The sequence below is a fragment of the Panthera tigris genome, chromosome F3 (genome assembly GCF_018350195.1).
Source record: "Panthera tigris isolate Pti1 chromosome F3, P.tigris_Pti1_mat1.1, whole genome shotgun sequence".
NCBI lineage: Eukaryota > Metazoa > Chordata > Mammalia > Carnivora > Felidae > Panthera > Panthera tigris.
Window position 1 is genome coordinate 20,685,377 of NC_056678.1, and position 20,409 is coordinate 20,705,785.

Genomic DNA, 20,409 nt, shown 5'->3' on the forward strand with positions numbered 1-20,409 from the left:
TATAGAAGTTGTTTTCAAAATTTTTCTGAGTTGGTCAGAATTTTTTTTACCACAGTAAAATTTTTTTTCTTTGCCATACAAAAACATTATTATAATATTCACAAATTTGACTTTACATTTTAAGCAATAATATTATTCTTAAGCTGAAAAGTTGTCAGAGTCAGATATGTCACATTGTACCAAAAGCTTTTATCCTTATTCCAGATCATAATAGATCCTGTAATCTCACTTAATGGCTCCATTACTCTATTAATTTCTCCTAGTGGGATCATAGGACATTTGAAATAGCAAATTTTGAAAGAAGTTAGAATCTTTTAGAGGGAACCTGTGTGCAATATTATTTTTAAAATGAGTTTTTTGTAGACAGCATATCGTTGGGTCTTCCTTTTTTTATTTTTTATTTTTTTTAGGAATTTTAACATATATGTAGATTTATATAAGTATAATCAAAATTCACTTTTATCACCCTAAAAATTTCTTTTGTGCTGTACCCTTGTAGTCACACCCACTCTCTATCCCTAACCCTTGGTGACCAATGAGCTCTTTTCCATCACTGTATTTGCCTTCTCCAGACATTAAAAAAATTTTTTTTTAATCTTTATTTTTGAGAGAGAGAGAGACAGAGTGCAAGCGGGGGAGGAAGAGAGAGAGAGAGGGAGAGAGAGAGAGGGAGACACAGATTCTGAAGCAGGCTCCAGGGTCCGAGCTGTCAGCAGAGTCCAACACGGGGCTTGAACTCACGAACCGTGAGATCATGACCCGTGCCGAAGTCGGACCCTTAACCGACTAAGCCAGCCAGGCGCCCCCAGACTTTTATATAAATAGAGTCATATAGTACGTAGCCTTTTGAAACTAGTCTCTTTCACTCTCTCAAAGCATAAAGTCTTTGAGATTTATTCTTGTTGCATGCATTAATAATTCCTTTTTATTGCTGTGTAGTATTCCATTTGACATCCATTTGAATTTGATAAGTGGTAGTTTTTCCTTTTTTAAAATTTTCCTTAAATATATATTAAAAGAATCAAATTATTTGATCAAATACATCATTAGTATCTTAGCAACAGAACTACATTATAATTGTTTTAAGAACTCATTTTTACTCCATTTTCTTCTCTATATTTTCTCAAAAATATCCCCAGTTGAACTTCACAACAATCACATGCACAACGACAATTTAATGTTAAGGAATCTAAGGTTTATTTTGTTTTGGTGGGGGTTTGTTTGTTTTTCAAATTTTTATTTAAATTCTAGTTAGTTAACATACCTTTCATTTTTGTAATTCAGTCTGAATCTCTGCTTTTCAGTTCAGACTTAGAAAGGGTACAAAGATAGTTCAGAGAGTTTCCATATTCTTATATTCCATATAAGATGTTACCTTCCCCCAGTGCTAACATCTTACAGAAGTATAGTTATCAGAGCCAGGAAATCAACATTGGTACAGTACTATTAACTAAGTTAAGGACATTATTCAGATGTCCCCAGTTTTCTCACTAATATCCTTTTTGTTATTGTTACAAGATACTTTGGGATCCCATGTTGCATCTAGTTGTCACTAATTATAGCAAAAGAGTTATCTTGGGGTCTGTTTTTGTCCTTTTAGTGCTTTACCTCTTAACTGTCACATTTTTCTGTTTCTTTGCATGTATGATAATTTTTAAAGTTTTATAGTTATCATTATGGATGATACATAATAGTGATTCTGGATTCCGTTGTCCTCTTTTTTTTTTAAGCTTTCATTTACATTCCAGTTAGTTAACATACAGCATAATATTAGTTTCAGATGTACAATTCAGTGATTCAACCCTTCCATACATCACCCGGTGCTCATCACAAGTGCCCTTCTGAATCCACGTCCCCTATTTAACCCATTCCCCCTCCACCTCCTCTCCAGTAACCACCAGTTCTCTATAGTTAAGAATCTGTTTCTTGGTTTGCCTCTGTCTCTCATTTTTCCCTTGGCTCCTTTACTTTGTTTCTTGAATTCCACATATGGTATTTATCTCTGACTAACTTATTTATGACTTTTCTTCAGTATTTTTTCTTTTTCCTTTTTTTTTTTTTTTTGCATTTTTAAATTTTTATTTAAATCCAAGTTAGTTAACGTATAGTGTAATAATGGTTTTGTTTTCCTCTTTTGAAGAGTGTTGATTTTTATTTTAGCAAGCAGTTAACTTCGCTGGACTCAAACTTCAAATTCTGTCTCTCCTTGGAGAACAGATAATTTCCTTTAGGTTTTGTTTTCAATTAGGCTTCTTAGAGTTTCCCTTGCACATGCACAGTTCCAAGGTCAGCCAGAGAGTTAGATGACATTTTTATATAGATTTGGGGGAATCTCCTTCTTATCTTTCTTTCCTTTCTAGAATTTATTCCCTCACTTTCTGGCCACCTGGCTTCTGACTTTTGAAACCATTAAGACTATGGCCTTCTGCTTGAATTTTAGTTGCCCACATTGTGGTAACTAGAAAGCATCCTCAGTGAACCCAGTGCAAATCTCATCCAACGCATCTTCTTTCAAGGATCAGTTCTCCAGTTTCTGCCTTCTTTTCGTCCCTCTCTTGTGGTTTTAAATAGTTGTTTTTATAATTTGGAATTATAATCAGATGAGCATTCCCAAAGATACCAGCTACTCCACATTACCAGAAATGGAACTCTCTCCCATCCCATTAAAAATTATGCTTTCTGGGGCGCCTGGGTGGCTCAGTCAGTTAAGCGTCCGACTTCGGCTCACAGTTCATGAGTTCAAGCCCCACATCGGGCTCTATGCTGACAGCTTAGAGCCTGGAGCCTGCTTTGAATTCTGTGTCTTCCTCTCTCTCTGCTCCTCCCCCGCTCATGCTCTGTCTCACTCTCTCTCTCTCCCCTTCAAAAATAAATAAAAACATTAAAAAAATTTTTTTAATTATGCTTTCTATTGATTATCAAAATAATACTATGTATTGCAGGGAAATTGAAAAAACGTAGAAATGTATAAAAAGCTGAGGGGAAAACAAATACGTGGACATGACTGTTGTTAACATTTCAGCATATATCCTTTTCTTCATTCTTTATTTTTTCTTAATTTAATAGAAATCATGTTGTGCATGTGATTTATAGCCTTATTGTCATGGCATACCATTAAATGTTCCTATATCATTATATGTTGAAAACATTTTTAGTATCTCTATGATCTCCTGTGATTGAACTATGTCATAATTTTAATCATCATTCTATATTGGATATTCCTCTGACAACTTGGGGGCTTGCCTTCTGGCCAGTGGAGTTTCTTGTTTTTGTTTTCTTTTTTATTGGGGAAGGGTTGTTTAAATTTGTTTTAGACATTATCTTTAGATAATTGGAAATACGACTGATAATTAGAAGTTAATGCTTTTAAGAATGATCATGAGGGGCGCCTGGGTGGCTCAGTCCGTTAAGCGGCTGACTTCGGCTCAGGTCATGATCTCGCGGTCCGTGGGTTCGAGCCCCGCGTCGGGCTCTGTGCTGACAGCACAGAGCCTGGAGCCTGTTTCAGATTCTGTGTCTCCCTCTCTCTGACCCTCCCTTGTTCATGCTCTGTCTCTCCCTGTCTCAAAAATAAATAAAACGTTAAAAAAAAAAATTAAAAAAAAAAAAAAAAGAATGATCATGATAATGGGTTATGTTTGTTAAAAAAGACTCTACTTTCTGAAAGTAAAATTTATAGATGTAGTTATATATTATCTATGATTTTCTTCACAGTATTCCTGGGGCATTTGAGGGGAAGGGAGGGGTAGAGGTGAAAAAGTTTGGCCATAACTTGATAATTGTTGAAACTGGTTGATATACATCAGGGACTTCATTATTATCTTCTGTTTAGTTCAGTATACATTTGAAGTGTTCCATGTAAACAGTTGAGAAAACTATCTTGAAGCTTAACATATTTTTGGCTGCAAATATAAGGTTTTTATAACACTTCTATATGATTATAAAACTGAATAAAGCAACTACAGTTAAAAATATCCTGTGAATAAATGTTTTCTAGGATTTACTTTTTTATGAAATATTTGGTACATTTCAAAGAATGTGTTAAATATTTGTTTGAGTCATGTGAAACTGCTGATGTTCAACCATTGTTAGCCTACAGAAATGGCAAGTTCATGTGATGAATGTGTATTAAAAAGCATTCTAATAAATGATTTTGAATTGACCACCTAAGCTAGGAGCTAGAATATTACCCAAACTCTTTAAACATTTTACATATTCTTCCCTGTACCCTCTCTCAAGGATAACCATTATCTGAAAATTTGGGTTTTGGTTTTTTGGGCAGGTTTTTAAAAGTTTTTTAAACTCTTCTTGTAATTCTTTTATAGATTCATCGGAAATGTTTGTATCCTGAAGCAGCATGTTGTATAATCTTGTTTTTCATCCTCATAAAATGTATCATCAGACTATATATATTTTTTTTTATGGTTGGCTTTTTTTCACTTTGTGTTTCTCTGATGCCATGGTGATGTATTTGGCTCTAATTCATTGATTTTTCACTGTTTTCTAGCATTTCATTGTATGAATATATCAAAATGAATTTATCATTCTTTTGAGGATGACCATGAGATATGTTTCCTAATTTTTTGCTATTATGAAGAATGATGCTAGGAATATTCTGAGTCTTGGTACTTATGTATACTAGTTTCTCTAGGCAGTGGCTTTCAAACTTTTTTGATGGTGACCCACGATAAGATAAAATATTTTACACTGTGATTCAGTGTAGACACACAGCTGAAACAGAAGTATTCTGAAATAATATTTATTTGTATTAGATGATATGTTCTTTGATCTTTTCTGCTTACTAAAGTAGTAACATTGCTACTTAGACTTACTAAATTGATACATTAAAGTGGGTAAAAAAAAAACCCACTGTAATTGGTTAGAAAAATGTGTGTTTAGATATAAAATTTTTGTCAGAGAGAATGTATGCATGTTTAACTATAAAAGATGGTGTCTTTTTTTTTTTTAATGATTGTACTGATTTTGCATTCCCACCAGCAGAGTACAAGAACTTTCGTTACTCTCATCTTTGTCAACAGTTGGTATCATCAGACTTTGCAACCTAATTGATATGAAATGATTCGGGTTTCATTTTTATTCAGTAAATGTTTATTAAGCTTCACTGTGTCCTGGGCACTGTTCTCAGTGTTTGGAATATATTAGTGAACAGGAAAAACAAAGATCATTATCTCCACGGACCTTTTCATTCTAGCTCTTACTAATTTTAACTTCACTTTTCTTTTGTTTTTTCATTTTCACAAGTTCTGTCATTTTCTTTTTTCTTTTTTTTTTTTTTAATTTTTTTTTTTTTAACGTTCATTTATTTTTGAGACACAGCATGAACGGGGGAGGGTCAGAGAGAGGGAGACACAGAATCTGAAGCAGGCTCCAGGCTCTGAGCTGTCAGCACAGAGCCCACGTGGGGCTTGAACTCACAGACCACGAGATCATGACCTGAGCCGAAGTCGGCCGCTTAACCGACTGAGCCACCCAGGCACCCCACAAGTTCTGTCATTTTAAAATCTCCCTGGTCATTTTTATTATTCTTGTATTTCTTACTCATTTATTTTCTTACTCATAACTTACTGTAAATTAAAATGTGGATACAAAAAACCCACAAAACAAATACATGGTTCAATAAACTATTGTCAAATATCCTTGTAACATCACCCAGACCAAAAATAAAACTTGAACTTTAGAAACTCCTACATGTACCTCAGCCCAGTCACACCCTTTCTTCCTCCAGGAATAATCACTGTCCTTTTATCATACTCACTTTCTTGTGTGTCTTTTTATAGTTTTATCACCTAAATGTGTCCCCAGACACAACTATTTACCCTTGCCAATTTTTAAAATTTGTTAAATTTTAAGACTTTTTAATTGGCATTTTCTCCTTTTCTTTTCCTTATCATTTACCTGTGGAGGCACCTAGGCATTTTGACCTAATTTTGAGTCTCCCACAATCTAGATTGCATCTAATACAGTGTAATATATTATGTTTTCTGGGTGTTAGTGCTGGTTCCAAGGATTCAGTTGGGTTCAGTGCCTTTGGCAAGAATATGTGTTGTGTTTGTTGTTTTTCTTCTTTTTCATCAGGAGGCACATAATATCTGGTTGTCTTTTTCAGGATTTTAGCAGCTGTGTCTAGATCCATTAATTAACTGAAGTTGTTAAAAGGCTGGGACGCCTGTATGGCTCAGTTGGTTAAGCATCCGACTTAGGCTCAGGTCATATTTCACAGTTTTTGCCTTGCATTGGGCTCCTTGCTGACAGCTCAGAGCCTGGGGCCTGCTTTGGATTTTCTGTCTCCCTCTCTCCCTGCCCACCTCCCTCAAAAATAAATAAACATTAAAAAAATGTTAACGTTAATTCACATTTCATTCTTTTTCATTTATTAGTTGGAATGCTTTTATAAAGAGACATTTTCCCTCATCTGGTATTTGCTTACCCAGAGATCCATTTCCTATAAGCAAGGAAGGATAAATGTTCAATTCTTTCCCATTATTTAGTTGTTTTGAAGATAATGAATTGGTGTTCTGACTTCCTCTAACAGTGACCAAGTAGTTTTTTTAAGTACCATTGTGAACTTACAAATTAAAACATCATATATGATGTGTTTCAACCCATTGCAGTTATTACCTTTTTAAAAAAGTATATTGTTAAGTTTGTTTATTTTGAGAGAGACAGAGAGAGTGAGAGCAGGGGGAGGGGCAGAAAGAGAGGGAGAATCCCAAGCAGGCTCCACAGTCAGCACAGAGCCAGACGCAGGGCTCCAACTCACAAAACCATGAGATCATGACCTAAACTGAAATGAAGAGTCTTATGCTTAACCAGCTGAGCCACTTTCATGTCCTTTGTCATGATTCTAACAGTCTTTAATAGTTTCCTTGCCATCTGGTATGCAAAGATATTTCAGGTTCATTTTGTCCATTACCTGCTCCCATCCCCTCCCTGTATCTGGAATCAACGTTCTTTAGTAAGTCCTGGTTTCTTACAGGGGGAAATGGACTTGAATGCTAGAAATGCTCATTGCTATTTTCTATGCCTTTTTCAGCAGAGGTAGCTAAGATTTCTATATGTCGTCCACACACACATAGACAAACAACTATTTAAAGATAAAATATCTCGTGAGTTTGTATAGATACTTGTAATTCAAATTCAGGACCGACTATAGAGTTTTTTTTCCAACTCTTCTGTATTGCGTCCACATGTTCTTTCTTCTACTCACAGAGTCCTGATTATCAAGGCATGTTGATTGCCTAGAGCTTGTTATCCATTACAGTACTCAGGAAGGGCTCGTGAGAATAGTAATTCCTGAATTCTTGCATGCTGGCAAATGTGCCTGTCCTCTGTGTACAATTTTCTTTCCTTGATGATTTTTGATATATTACTCCATTTTTTTTTTTTTCTGACAAGTGTTACTGTTGATAAGTCCGGTGATAATTACATTTTCTTTTCCTTAAAAATCACTTTATCTTTTTGTCTCAATGGCCAAAAGATTTTTTCCCAGTAATTTTATTGAACTGTATCTTTGTGTGGGTCATTCTGGATCAGTATTCTGGGGTATGGTTGGCTTTATCTGGGATTGTCAAATGGGGAGCACCTGCACTTAGCCTGTCCAGCATGGACAGAAGTTGGACTTCTTACACAGTAGCTCAGGAACCTCAGAGAGAATGTTCCTCCAGTCAAGGCAGAGGCTTTCTTTTATGACCATCTTCTGGAAGTTAGCATCAATTTTGTTAATCTTCTGTTCATTAAAGCAGTCACAAGCCTGTCCAGATGACATGACAGGTGACATAGACCCCAACTTTCAATGACAGAATGACAGAGACCTTTTGGCCATGTTTCAAAATCATGATGGCATTTTGTCTTAAAATTTGCCTAGCATTGGGGCGCCTGGGTGGCTCAGTCAGTTGGGCGTCCGACTTTGGCTCAGGTCATGATCTCGTGGTCCGTGAGTTAGAGCCCCGCATTGGGCTCTGGGCTGACACCTCAGAGCCTGGAGCCTGTTTCGGATTCTGTGTCTCCCTCTGTCTCTGACCCTCCCCTGCTCATGCTTTGTCTCTCTCTGTCTCAAAAATAAATAAATGTTAAAAAAAAAAGTGAAAAATTTGCCTAGCATTAAATTTAATAAAGTCAGTAATCATGCAGTTTAGTTTAAATTCACAGGTGATATTTGCCAAGGTTGTTGACAAAATAAAGCATAACTTTTGATATATTTTAGAAGTGTACTTTATCAGAATGGGGGATAATTATTGTCATTAGTAGCCCAGATATAGTAACAAATATGAATATGGCTTTATAAAATATATACATTTTATATTTACATATACATTTGTAAAATATATACAAAATATGTGCATTTTGGCAGTTTATAGATGAAAGTTGCAAGTAAAATCTGAAATGTTTCTCACTAAAACAGGGATAAGAAATGTGAGGCAGTGGCACTATGTTTTGCACTATCATTTCTTGCTAATACACCTTGTATTTAGATTTGTGTAAGTTCAAGCCAACTGAGAGTGCCTTGATTTTATTTTCATAGTAAATGAATTAAAAATGTTATATTTATGAGAAGCAAACTATTTTCATCAGAGTACATAGAGCATTTTAGTAATTTAGATTTAGCCTGCCTTCTGATAAATGATTTTTAAAAGAAATTGTAAAGGTGGTTTATTGAATTAGAAAGCATTACATGATTTTAAAAATATAATCTTAGTTTAATTTTAGAATGACTTTTCTTTATGGTATTATTTCATAATGTAAATAAATGGCAATGTGGGTGGGATTACACAGCCACAGAAAAACTTGCCCTAAGTAGCATAGTTTATAATGTCTGATCTTAGAGCTTATCTAATTCTGCCATGATGTTTCAGAATAAAATTACATGTATTTGTATAGTGTTCTTGTTGTAATAATGCAATAAAACCAGTTTTATTAACTCCTTCAAAATTTATTTTGCTTTTACAAATCAAAACTCGTAGTCATGTTTGTGTGTGTGTGTGTGTGTGTGTGTGTGTGTGTGTGTATAAGCATACACATATACACATGTATATCTCTATGCACATACATATCATGTATATATGAAATGTATGCAACATTTGAAGACTGGTTATATCCTGGCGGGGAGCCGGAAGGAGAAAAGAAAGTATTGTTTTTTAACCAGCTATAGGTCATTCACCAAGTAGCTCTTGTCATTAATTTGATCCTTGTGAGTGAAGAATCTTGCCATTCAACTCCTTTTAATTTTTATTTGCAGGTAAGCTTTTGGGTTGTTAGAGAAATTCTTCATGCTCAGACATTAAAAATTAGAGCAGAAGTTTTGAGCCACTATATTAAAACTGCTAAGGTAAGAAAGACTTGTATTTTTATTTTTGAGTCCAGCCATTCAGCATTGTGAGTGACTATTTGCCTGTGATACTTTATTTACTATTTATTGACCCTGGAAAATAAGGCCTGTTGATTAATATGTTGACTCTTTCGATTGGATGCCTGTTTTCTTTGCCTTTTCTTTATTCTTCCTGTCTTCCTCCATTTAGCTCTCCCCTCCCTGTCTTAGAGTAGCTGGAATATATTACTAATTTGACTGGATAAGTAGGCAGAGATCAGATTATGGTGAAGTATAGTATTTACAAAATACTGGACTCTCCTGCAGGTAATTGAGAAAGACTTATAGGATTAAGTAGGAAAATGTATATTGATTATTTGTTTTTGAAATCTATCACTGCCAACCCTGTGGAGAATAAGACTTTATTTTTAAAGGAATAGTATAAAGAGGATGTTAACCAAATATGTTAATTGAGTAGTTATTGTGGGGCATAGATAATGAATGCAGCAAGAGAAAAGGAACATGGATTTCAAGGATGGTCAGAATTCAGAGAGGAGGGTGAACAGGGCATTCCACAAGAGGATACCAATATTTCCTTAAAACTGACAACTCTAAATTTATGGTAAGTTCACTAAAAGGTGGTATAATTGTAGCCACATCTTCACCATTCTTAGAATAAATTCATAACTTACCTCATGTCGGAATGAAGGTGGACTAAAATGAGAATGCCATGTTTACAATTTTAAGTTATCGTAATTGTTTTAAAATTGTAACTGCTATAGGTCGGAACGCCTCCGTAATTTCCTTGCGCACCTGGAAGCAGTTGTATTCTAACGTTCTGTGGCACTAGGTGGCAGAGCTAGCTTTCAAAATGTGATCTTCTGTGGCAGTGTCATAAAATTTCTGAAAACATTCTCTGTGATATGTTTGATAAATATTGGGTTTTAGCTAGCAGAAATTCATGTCTTTTCTCCATACATTCTGAATTTGTTTTTTTCTTTTCTGGTATTTTTGTTAGTTTTTTTATGGGCTTTGCATGTTCCACTCAAAACCACCAAATTCTGCCTATCAAGCTCGTTGTTACCTTCCTCATCGAGTGATCATGTAATTCCAGTTCAGACTCTTAGACTTTTAAGTTATTTTTGACAGTAGTTTCTTTCATTCCAAGCTGTAAATTCATAATTTTTTTTTTGGCTCACACTGTCTTTTAAATCCCTCTATTCTGACTCTGCCTTCTGTATTCCGTCTGTTACAAAACTTGCAGGTCTTTTACTTGTTTAGTAGACTGTATCCGTTAGGGTTCTCTGGAGAGACAGAATAAATATACATGCACGTAAAATGTATAAAGAAGATTAAGCAATTGGCTCCGATGGTTGGGGGAAGGGGCTGGCAAGTGTGAAATTGATTGTAGGGCAGGTGGACAGCTTAGAAACCTCAGGCAGGAATTGAAGCTGCAGTCTTGAAGCAGAATTTCTTCTCTGGGAAACCTTCAGTTTTTATACTCTTACGGCATTTCAGCTGATTAGATGCAGCCTACCACATTATCAAATGTAGTCTCTTTTATTTACGCTTGATCTTAGCCAAAAGGCCGACTGACTATGGATGTTAACTGTATCTACACAACTGCTCCACAGCGAAACCGAGGTTATTGTCTGGTTAAATAACTGGGTACTGCAGTCTAATCAAGTTTGACATATAAAACTAATCATCCTATAGACACACAAAAAAACTGTAAAATATATTTTAAGTATCAAAAGAATGATAAAGTGGACGCCCATGTCCCCACTGCCCACCGAACTCTGATAGGCCTCCGCATACGCAGTCCCCTGCCCTCCTGCTACCAAAGGAACCATTGCCCTGAACTTTACGTTAGCTTTTCTTCTCTAGTTTTGTACATGTGTGTGTTCCTGAGTAATAGATTGTTGTTTATATTTTTGAATTTTGTTTAAATTATTCCATAACTACTTTTATACTCTTATAACTTGGTGTTTTTACTCAGCACTGTTGCCCAACGGCTTTGGGTGTGCCTCTGTTGTAGAGTGTTCTGCTGCTTGCATTTACCACCAGTTCTTCAGTATACTCTGGCTTGGGTAGTTACCACATTTTTGTTGCTGTACACGAGGCTGCTAGAAAGCTGTCTTGTGGGATTCTCTTTGTGCTCATGTGAGGGGTTAAGCCCTAGAAGTATAGAGAGAAAAGATAAATTACCTTTAAAGAAATGACGGAACAATAGCTTTCATTGAACGTGATGAGAATGAACATTTTTTCAGTGTTGGCCATTTAGGTTTTCTCTCCTGAAATAGCTCTTCAAGATCTTTGAACAGTTGTCTCTTATGGTGTTGATCTTTCATTGATTTTTGTAAGAGTTTTTTATTTAATTTTAGATACTGCTTCTCCAATATATGTTTTTATATCTATCTTTATATTTGTGACTTCTCTTATTACTCTTTTCATGTTATCTTTTCATATAGATGTTCTTAACTTTAGTAGTCAAACTTAGTGATCTTTAATTTTTATTATATCGTTTAAGAGTATCTTATTTAAGGGGTGTCTGAGTGGCTCAGTTGGTTAAGCATCCGACTTTTGATTTTGGCTCAGGTCATGATCTCCCAGCTTGTGAGGCCAAGCCCTGCATTGCGCTCTGCACTGACAGCTCGGAGCCTGCTTGGGATTTTCTCTCCCCCTGTCTCTTTGCACCTCCCCAACACGTACGCATACTCTCTCAAAAGAAAGAAATCATCTTAAAAAAAAAAAAAAAAAGAGTATCTCATTTAAGAAAATTTTATAGCTTTGATTTTTGTATGTGAGTATTTATGTGGAAAAACTTTTTTCTGTATGTAGGAATTATGGATTATTCATATTTTTCATTTGAGTATCTGGCACCATTTTTTTATTGAAGAATAATTAACAAACAATATCCTGTTTCAGGTATATATCAGTGATGCATTATTTTTATGCATTGTGAACTCAATAAGTCTAGTTACCATACAGAATTATCATAATATTTTTTACTATATTGTTATGCTGTACATCACGTCCCCTTGACTTACTTATTTTAGAACTGGAAGTTTGTACCTCTTAATCCCCTTCACCTATTTTGCCCACTCCCCCAAGCCCTCCCATCTGATAACCAACAGTTTTTTTCCTATAAATCTGTTTCTGTTTTGTTTGTTCATTTGTTTTTTAGATTCCACATTTAAATGAAGTCATGCTATATTTGTCTTTGTCTGGTTTATTTTACTTAGCATAATACCCTCTAAGTTCAACCATGTTATCACAAATGGCAAGATTTCATTTTTTTTTTTTTTTAATGGCTGGGTAATATTGTATTGTATCGTATGTACCACATCTTTATTCATCAGTCAGTGGACACTTAGGTTGTTACTATATCTTGGTTATTGTAAATAATGCTACAGTGAGCATACTGTGAATTTTGTTTTCCTTTTCTTTAGATAAATATCCACAAGAAGAATTGCTGAATCATACAGTAGTTCTGTTTTTAAATTTTTGAAGAACCTCCCAGTGCTTTCCATAGTGACCACATCAGTTTACAGTCCCACCAGCAGTGTGCGAGGGTTCCCTTTTCCCCATATCCTTGCCAGCAGTTGTTATTTTTTGTCTTTTTGATAGTAGCCAGTCTGACCAGTATGAAAGGATATCTCACTGTGGTTTTGATTTGCATTTCCCTGATGATTAGTGATATTGAGTGTCTGACACCATTTAAAAAAATCCTTTGTTAATCTTTATTTTACTTTGCCTGGAAGTATCTTTATGTCATCTTGTTCTTAAAAAATGCTATTCCAGGAGCACCTGGATGGCTCAGTCGGTTACGTGTCCGACTTCAGCTCAGGTCACCATCTCACAGTTCATGAGTTTGAGCCCTGCATTGAACTCTGTGCTGACGGCTCAGAGCCTGGAGCCTGCTTGTGGATTCTGTCTCTTTCCCCCCCCCCCCCCCCTCTCTCTGCCCCTCCCTCATTTGTCCTCTGTCTCTCTCAAAAATAAACATTTTTTAAAAATGCTATTCCAGACTTACAGTTTTGTGTTTCTTTAGGCACCAGGAATTAGTGTCTTTTTAGTACTCTGGGAAAATAATAATCTCCCATTATCTCTCAGATAATTATTTCTACCATTGCCTTTTATCAGCTTCTTCTACAACTCCCTCTAGATAAATGTTGGCCTTTTTTTTTTTTTTTTTTAAACCTCTTATGTCTCTTAACCTTTGTTTGACATTTTTTTAAAACACTTTGTCTTTCATGTTGCATTCTGGATAATGTCTTCATGTTTAATCTTCATTTTATTTGAGGCCAGTACCTAACGTTGTTCTCATTTGTGAATTCCTGTTTCCTTATGTGTTTTCATTTTCCATGTTTTTAAGATTGAGTTTTATTGGGGTGCTTGGGTGGCTCAGTCGGTTAAGCGTCCGACTTGGGCTCAGGTCATGATCTCACAGCTCGTGAGTTCAAGCCCCGTGTCGGGCTCTGTACTGACAGCTCAGAGCCTGGAGCCTGCTTTGGATTCTGTGTCTCCCTCTCTCTCTGCCCCTCCTTGGCTCACACTCTGTCTCTCTCTCAAAAATAAATAAACATTAAAAAAAAAAGTTAAAAAAAAAAAGATTGAGTTTTATTGAGTTTATATTTCTTGAAACTTTATGGGAATTCTTTGAGACCTGAGTTAAGGTGGTATATTGGTTGGAGTTTTTCAGTTAAAAACAGGCATTTTTTGCCCTGGAGTCTTTTGGTAGTGGGTGAGGACCATTCTAAATGATTTTTGATAGGACCATTAGGATGTAAGCACATGGTAGTATGAGGAAATCTGGGAAGTTAGCAATAAATGTCAAATAGATCTGTTTAGCAAACTGATGGAACCTAATGTTAGGTAGGAGTTCTACAAGGAGACTGTAAAAGCAAGGCCTAGTATTGGGAAGCAGGTTGGTGTCCCAACATGAATGAAGAACAAAGGATCTGAGGATTCAGCCAGGAGGAAGCAGAAAATTGAGGAAGGCTGTGGAAGGCAGGTTTGAACCCTCGTCCTGGAATTAGGAGGATACTGAGTAGGAAACCATATCAGGATCCTGGGTGTAGACCCTTTCATAAAACGGGGATCATAAGGCAGAGGCTTAGCATTTCAGTGTAAAGGAGACTCCTTACTGGAAACTAGGGTGCATGATCATACTGGGTAAACTTGATGCTGAGCTATAACTTTGGTTTTCTTAATATATTACTGAGCTAGAGGTAGATGTGTTCCCAACACTTGGGGACAATGCCAGGTTAGAACACGGAAATTCTCTTGTGGGCCAAAATCAGTTTACTGTAAACATGATGGGTACTCTAAAGACAAATCTCAATAAGGGTGATAAGTACTGGAACACTACCAATTGCCTAGATTTTACTCGTTGTTAATCTAAAGTTTTGTTGTGTTTATTCTTTTTATTTTTCATCTCTCCTCTCCCTTTTTCTTAAATCTTCAGAAACTGTATGAGCTGAATAACCTTCATGCACTTATGGCGGTGGTTTCTGGCTTACAGAGTGCCCCAATCTTCAGGTTGACTAAAACATGGGCGGTAAGTAAACTTCCTAGTTAATGAAAGGGTTGGACTTTTTGGTGGAAGTAAAGATCTATTTACTTCTTTTGTAGTTCTCAGTAAGGTTAATGTTATGATAATAGATTTGGATCTTTAAACTATTTTGTACTGGTTTTTTTTTTTTTCTTGAAACCTACATTTTCCTCTCTAAGTGTTTCACTAGACTTGCCAGGTAATTTTGGGGTAAATTATAGCTTGGTTCTTACTTTCTGCCATTTAGGAAATCATTTTTGTAGAATTTGTGTGAGCATCTTTGATAACATAACATTTCATGTTTACTGATGGGAAAGTGGTTTTTTTTTTTTTTTTGCACTTAATGTAGTTTTTTTGTATTTAATCTTATAAAGATTAAGCTTTCGGAAAGTTCGAGGAAGATCTAAATGGCAACTCAGTGAATATTAAATATTAATATTTCCATTTTTTAGTTAAATGGAGCATTACAACATTACAAACATTAAATTACCATTTTTTAGTTAATAAACTCTTAGATTTTTTCCTGAGGAATAATGAAAAACCTGATACCTAACATGGAATTATTCAGTATTGGTGCACATTCTGATATATGTTTATTATATTTGATTTTATCACTTTGACAAGGTCAGGGTGTTAATTTTGACTTCTGCAAATTTATGTACCTTAATATTTGAGTGATGTGATACTGGTCTCAAGCTTTCTCAGTATTTTTCATTTAGATGTTATATAAGTAAAATTTTAGATCCAGTTAAATCTTTATTACATTTTGTATAAAAGATTATTGTATTCTTTGGGCCCTGTGATAAAGACATGACTAACTTTTAAAACGTTTTTTTTTTTTTTTTTTTTTTTAAAAACAGAGCACAATAGAATATTTGTTATGTAGCATATTAAATATCATGAAAAAAATAAAAAAAATGGTTTTTTTTTCTAACTAAAATATAACCATTTTTAATTAGCATAGTATTGCTTTTACTTTCCATAGTATCTGAAGAGACAGATGTTTCTCATGAAAACCAGGGTGCTTTACTGTATTGGAAAGACATTAAAATGGGAGAGCTTATGATCCTGTTTATATTTTATTTGCATTTAGAAACACCTGAGTGAAGGGTTTTCTTACTTTAAAAATTCTTTTTAATAATATGGCCTTATTCTCTCTTCTTAAAATCTGAATTTCACTGGGGAATGGAAATGATTATAAATATACAATAATGAATTCCATCTTTGAAGTTTTTGGGGAAAGAATTATACTCTGATTTATATTGTGGTTTATAAATGAGATACATCTCCCTCAAGTTAATTTTTATTTTTCTTTAAGATATTTTTGTCATCTCCCTCATGTATTTACATGGAAAATAATTTTTTTTATTTAGCAATTTTGGTTATTAATCTGAATAAAATCTTTGGTGTTTATATTAAACTTTAAAATAGTCAGTAGTGTGCCAGGCACTAATTGCTTGACATAGAGCAGTAAATGATACAGACAGAGTCCCATTTTTATACAGCCAACAGTCTGCTGGGAAGAGATAAACTGTAAATAAATAAATAAATGTTATATCGTAAAGAGTGATGAATGCTCTGAAGAAAAATAAAGCAGATTAAATGGGACAGAGAGAAAGCAGGGAAGTATTTTATATATACAATCGACCCTTGAACAATACAGGGATTAGGGATGCCAGCCCCCCTGCACAGTCAAAAATCCACATACAACTTTTGACACCCCCCCTCCCCCCGGCAGACTTAACTACTAGTAGCTGACTGTTGACTTGACTGTCTTAGCAATAACGTGGAGTCAATTAACACATATTTTGTATGTTATACATATCATATACTGTATTCTTACAGTAAAGTAAGATAGAGAAAAGAAAGCGTTATTAAAATCACAAGGAAGAGAATATGCATTTATAGTATTGTACTATAAAAAATTCCCATATAAGTGGACCTGTGCAGTTCAAACCTGTATCGTTCAAAAGTTAACTTTGAATGTATATGAATGGTAAGAGAGTCTCTGGTAAAGAGCTGGAGGAATTGAGAGAACCATTTGTGTGGAAATCTGGGAGAAAAGAATTTCAAGCAAAGGTGATAGCCAGTACAAAGGCCCGGATAATGTTCAAAGAATGGGGTGCTCGGTGTTGACAGAATGGAATAAGGAGTAATTGATGGTAGGAGACTAGTCCAGAGAGGTGTCATCAAGTCAGGTAATGGAGATACTATTTACTGATATTCTGGGGCCACTGTGTTGGCAGTGGGGCAGGGGGGGTTCTATTTTACACAAAGACAGTTTGAGTTGGGTGATAAATATCCAGGTGGAACTGTAAGGTCAGAGTTAGGTATATAAGTGTACAGTAGGAGTTGGGGCTAGAGATATATATATTTTTGATCATCAGTATAAAGATAGTATATAAAGCATGAGGTTGGAGAAGATCATCTGAGTCAAAAGTATGGATGAAAAGCCCTGGAACCCTCTAAGATTTAGAAATTGGAAAAATGAGGAGGGATCAGCGAAGGAAATATCATGGAAGGAGTTTCCTACAGTCAAGTAATGAAAGTGTTTCAAGAAAGAATAATCACCCCATGTCAAATGCTGCTGATAAGTTGAATTAGGTAAGCACTTTGAGATGGCCATTGTATCTGGCAGTTGGAGAGGATTGGCAATCTAGGCAAGAGTGGTTTCAGTACAGTGGTGGAATGAAAAGAGAGAATGGTGGAGAAAAAATGGGACATCAAATGTAGAGAATGCATTTGAGCAATTTTGCTGTAAATGGCTGGGCTGAGGTACTGCAGAGAAATCTGGCATTATGTTTATATGCTAGTGCAGTGATCTAATAGAATGAGAGAAATGGTAGGAGAGCAAGGAGTTCTGCACCAATACCCTTGATCAGGCAGGAGGGAATTAGATCCAGTACTGTATTGGAGCAGAAAGAGTTTATCCATTTTTTAAAAATATTTTTATAAGTTTATTTATTTTGAGAGAGAGCAGGGGAGAAGGGGCAGAGAGGTGGGGAGAGAGAATCCCATGCAGGCTCTGTGCTCTCAGCACAGAGCCCTATGTGGGGCTTGAACTCACAAATCATGAGATCATGACCTGAGCTGAAGTCCGACACTTAACCAACTGAGCCACCCAGGTGCCCCAACAGTTTATCCATTTTAACAGCAGAAAAGGAAAATGCATTTGGTTACCGATGCAGGTAAGTTGGTAGATTTGGTGGTGAGATTCTATAGAAATTCTTCTGACGATTTATTTAAGACATAAAAAGCAGAGTCCTTAGTTGAGAATGTTGGAGGAGAGGTGTTGGAGGTTTGAAAAAAGAACGAATGAATGAAAGTCATGCAGAAGAGTGTCAGAATGAATTAACTAGGGAAATATAGTAGGTTCGGTATGGTAGGCCTTACGATTGAGACTTTTGATCATGTATTTAAAGTGAAACCAGTCAGCAAAGTCATGCGTTCTCCATCCAGGTGCAGGTGCTCAGTATAAACCTGGAGTAGTGATGAGAGTTGTGTTTAACCAGAGTTGGAATTATTTTAGGCTTGTTTGTACCATAGTGAGGTCAAGGATAGCACAGGAGATTAAATGTACAAGTTGTTTCCGTGACAGGTGAGGAATTTAACCCAAGTAAAAGAGATAAGGAAAAGTGAAAAAGTAGTATTGGTAACTGGATTGGAAGTTCTGGTGCAGGCAGTACTTATTGGATTCAGGATGATCAAGGGAATAGAGGCTGAGAGTAGTAGAAGTTAAGATCGTTGGGTGTAGGAGAAGTCAAGGAACTGAGAAACCAGGGTATTGAGAGTCTCCTTTATGTGAAGATTGCAGTCACCAAGATATGAAAGTAATGTTGGTTTGCAGACTTTTTTTCTCCAGCTACTAACATCTTTAAGGTATAATGGGGAAAATGACTAGCAGCTCTATTAATGACAGTAACATAAGCGTTATAATCCAAGTGCTCTCTTGGTCACTATAGTAGCCGCTAGCCACATGTGGGTATTAAATTTGAATCATTAAAACTGGGGCACCTGGGTGGCTCAGTCCGTTAAGCATCTGACTCTTTGTTTCTGCTCAGTTCATGATCTCACAGTTTCTGGGTTTGAGCCCCACGTGGGGCTCTGTGCTGACAGCGCAGAGCCTGCTTGGGATTCTCTCTCTCCCTCTCTCTCTGCCCCTTCCCCACTCGCTTCTCTCTGTCTCTCTCTCAAAAATAAATAAATAAAACTTTAAAAAACTAAAAAGAAAAACTAAATTTTAGTTCCTTGTGGCACCTGGGTGGCTCAGTCAGTTAAGCATCCAACTCTTGATCTGCGCTGACAGCACAAAGCCTGCTTGGGATTCTCTGTCTCCCTCTCTGTCACTGCCCTTTCCCCACTCGTGCTCTGTTTCCCTCTCTCTCAAAATAAATAAACACTAAAAAATAAAATAAAATTTAGTTCCTCATTCACACTAGCCAGTAGTCCCTTGTGGCTAGTGACCATTGTGTTGGGCAGCACAGACACAGATCATTTTCATCACACAAAATTCAGACAGCACTGATCTAGTGCTTGAACCTAGTAGAAGCTGGAGGATGTTAGGAAGGAAAAAGTTCTGAAGAGCAAGGAGCCAGGATTGCACCCAACTGGAATCCAGGCTCATGTTACAAGAAAAGCAAGAGAATGCTTAAAGGAAAGTTTAAGGATGGGGCTTTTGCAGAGGATGAACCGTGAGACCCAGAAAGTACAGTTGGAGGGGACTAGGAGGGGTAGAGTATTGGGCCAAGTTAGAAGATAATAAAGATTGCATGTGTTTCATGCTAGTTTGGGCTAATGATTTTTAATAACAAATAAGGAATTGAGAGTATTTGGGGGGTTTTATTTATTTTTGTTTGTTTTTTGTTTTTTAATTTTTTTTCATGTTTATTCATTTTTGAGAGAGAGAGTGTGAGCAGGGGAGGGGCAGAGAGAGAGGGAACAGAGGATCTGAAGCAGGCTCTGCGCTGACAGCAGCAAGCCCGATGTAGGGATCTAACTCACAAACTATGAGATCATGACCTGAGCCAAAGTCGGACGTTCAACCAACTGAGCCACCAGGTGCCCCTTTTTGTTTTTTTTTTAAACTGATAAAAGGAATGTCTCCCCAGACTTATAGTAACCTAAATGGAGAGAATATTAGGAACATTTTCTATAACATCAAGGAAAAGGATGCCCATTTTTATTGTTTTTATTCAACATTGACATCTTAGCCAACACAATTAGAAAAAAATGATTAAAAATAGTAGAGTTTATCTTCAAAAAATTAAGCAGAATTACTGTTTGATCCAGCAAGTTCCACTTCTGGGTATATATCCAAAAGCACTGAAAGCAGAGACTCAGGCATTTTTATACCAGTGTTCATAGCAGCGTGATTCACAATAGCCAAAAGGTGTAAACAGTCCATACATCCATCACCAGATGAATGGATATACAAAATGTATAGACATACAATGGAGTATTATTTAGCATTAAAAAGGAATTAAATTCTGACACATTACACCATGGATGAATCTTGAAGACATTATAC

The 20,409-nt window shown here is 36.0% G+C and overlaps 1 protein-coding gene across 3 annotated transcripts in view; it reads left to right on the forward strand.

Moving 5' to 3' along the window:
* RALGPS2 (Ral GEF with PH domain and SH3 binding motif 2) overlaps window positions 1-20,409 on the forward strand; it is a 168,782-nt gene that overhangs the window by 61,745 nt on the left and 86,628 nt on the right. For all 3 annotated transcript variants that reach the window (XM_042976682.1, XM_042976680.1, XM_042976681.1), the window contains exons 6-7: window positions 9,257-9,346; window positions 14,796-14,888. In XM_042976682.1, the coding sequence (XP_042832616.1) occupies window positions 9,257-9,346; window positions 14,796-14,888 (183 nt within the window). The remainder of the gene's footprint in view (window positions 1-9,256; window positions 9,347-14,795; window positions 14,889-20,409) is intronic.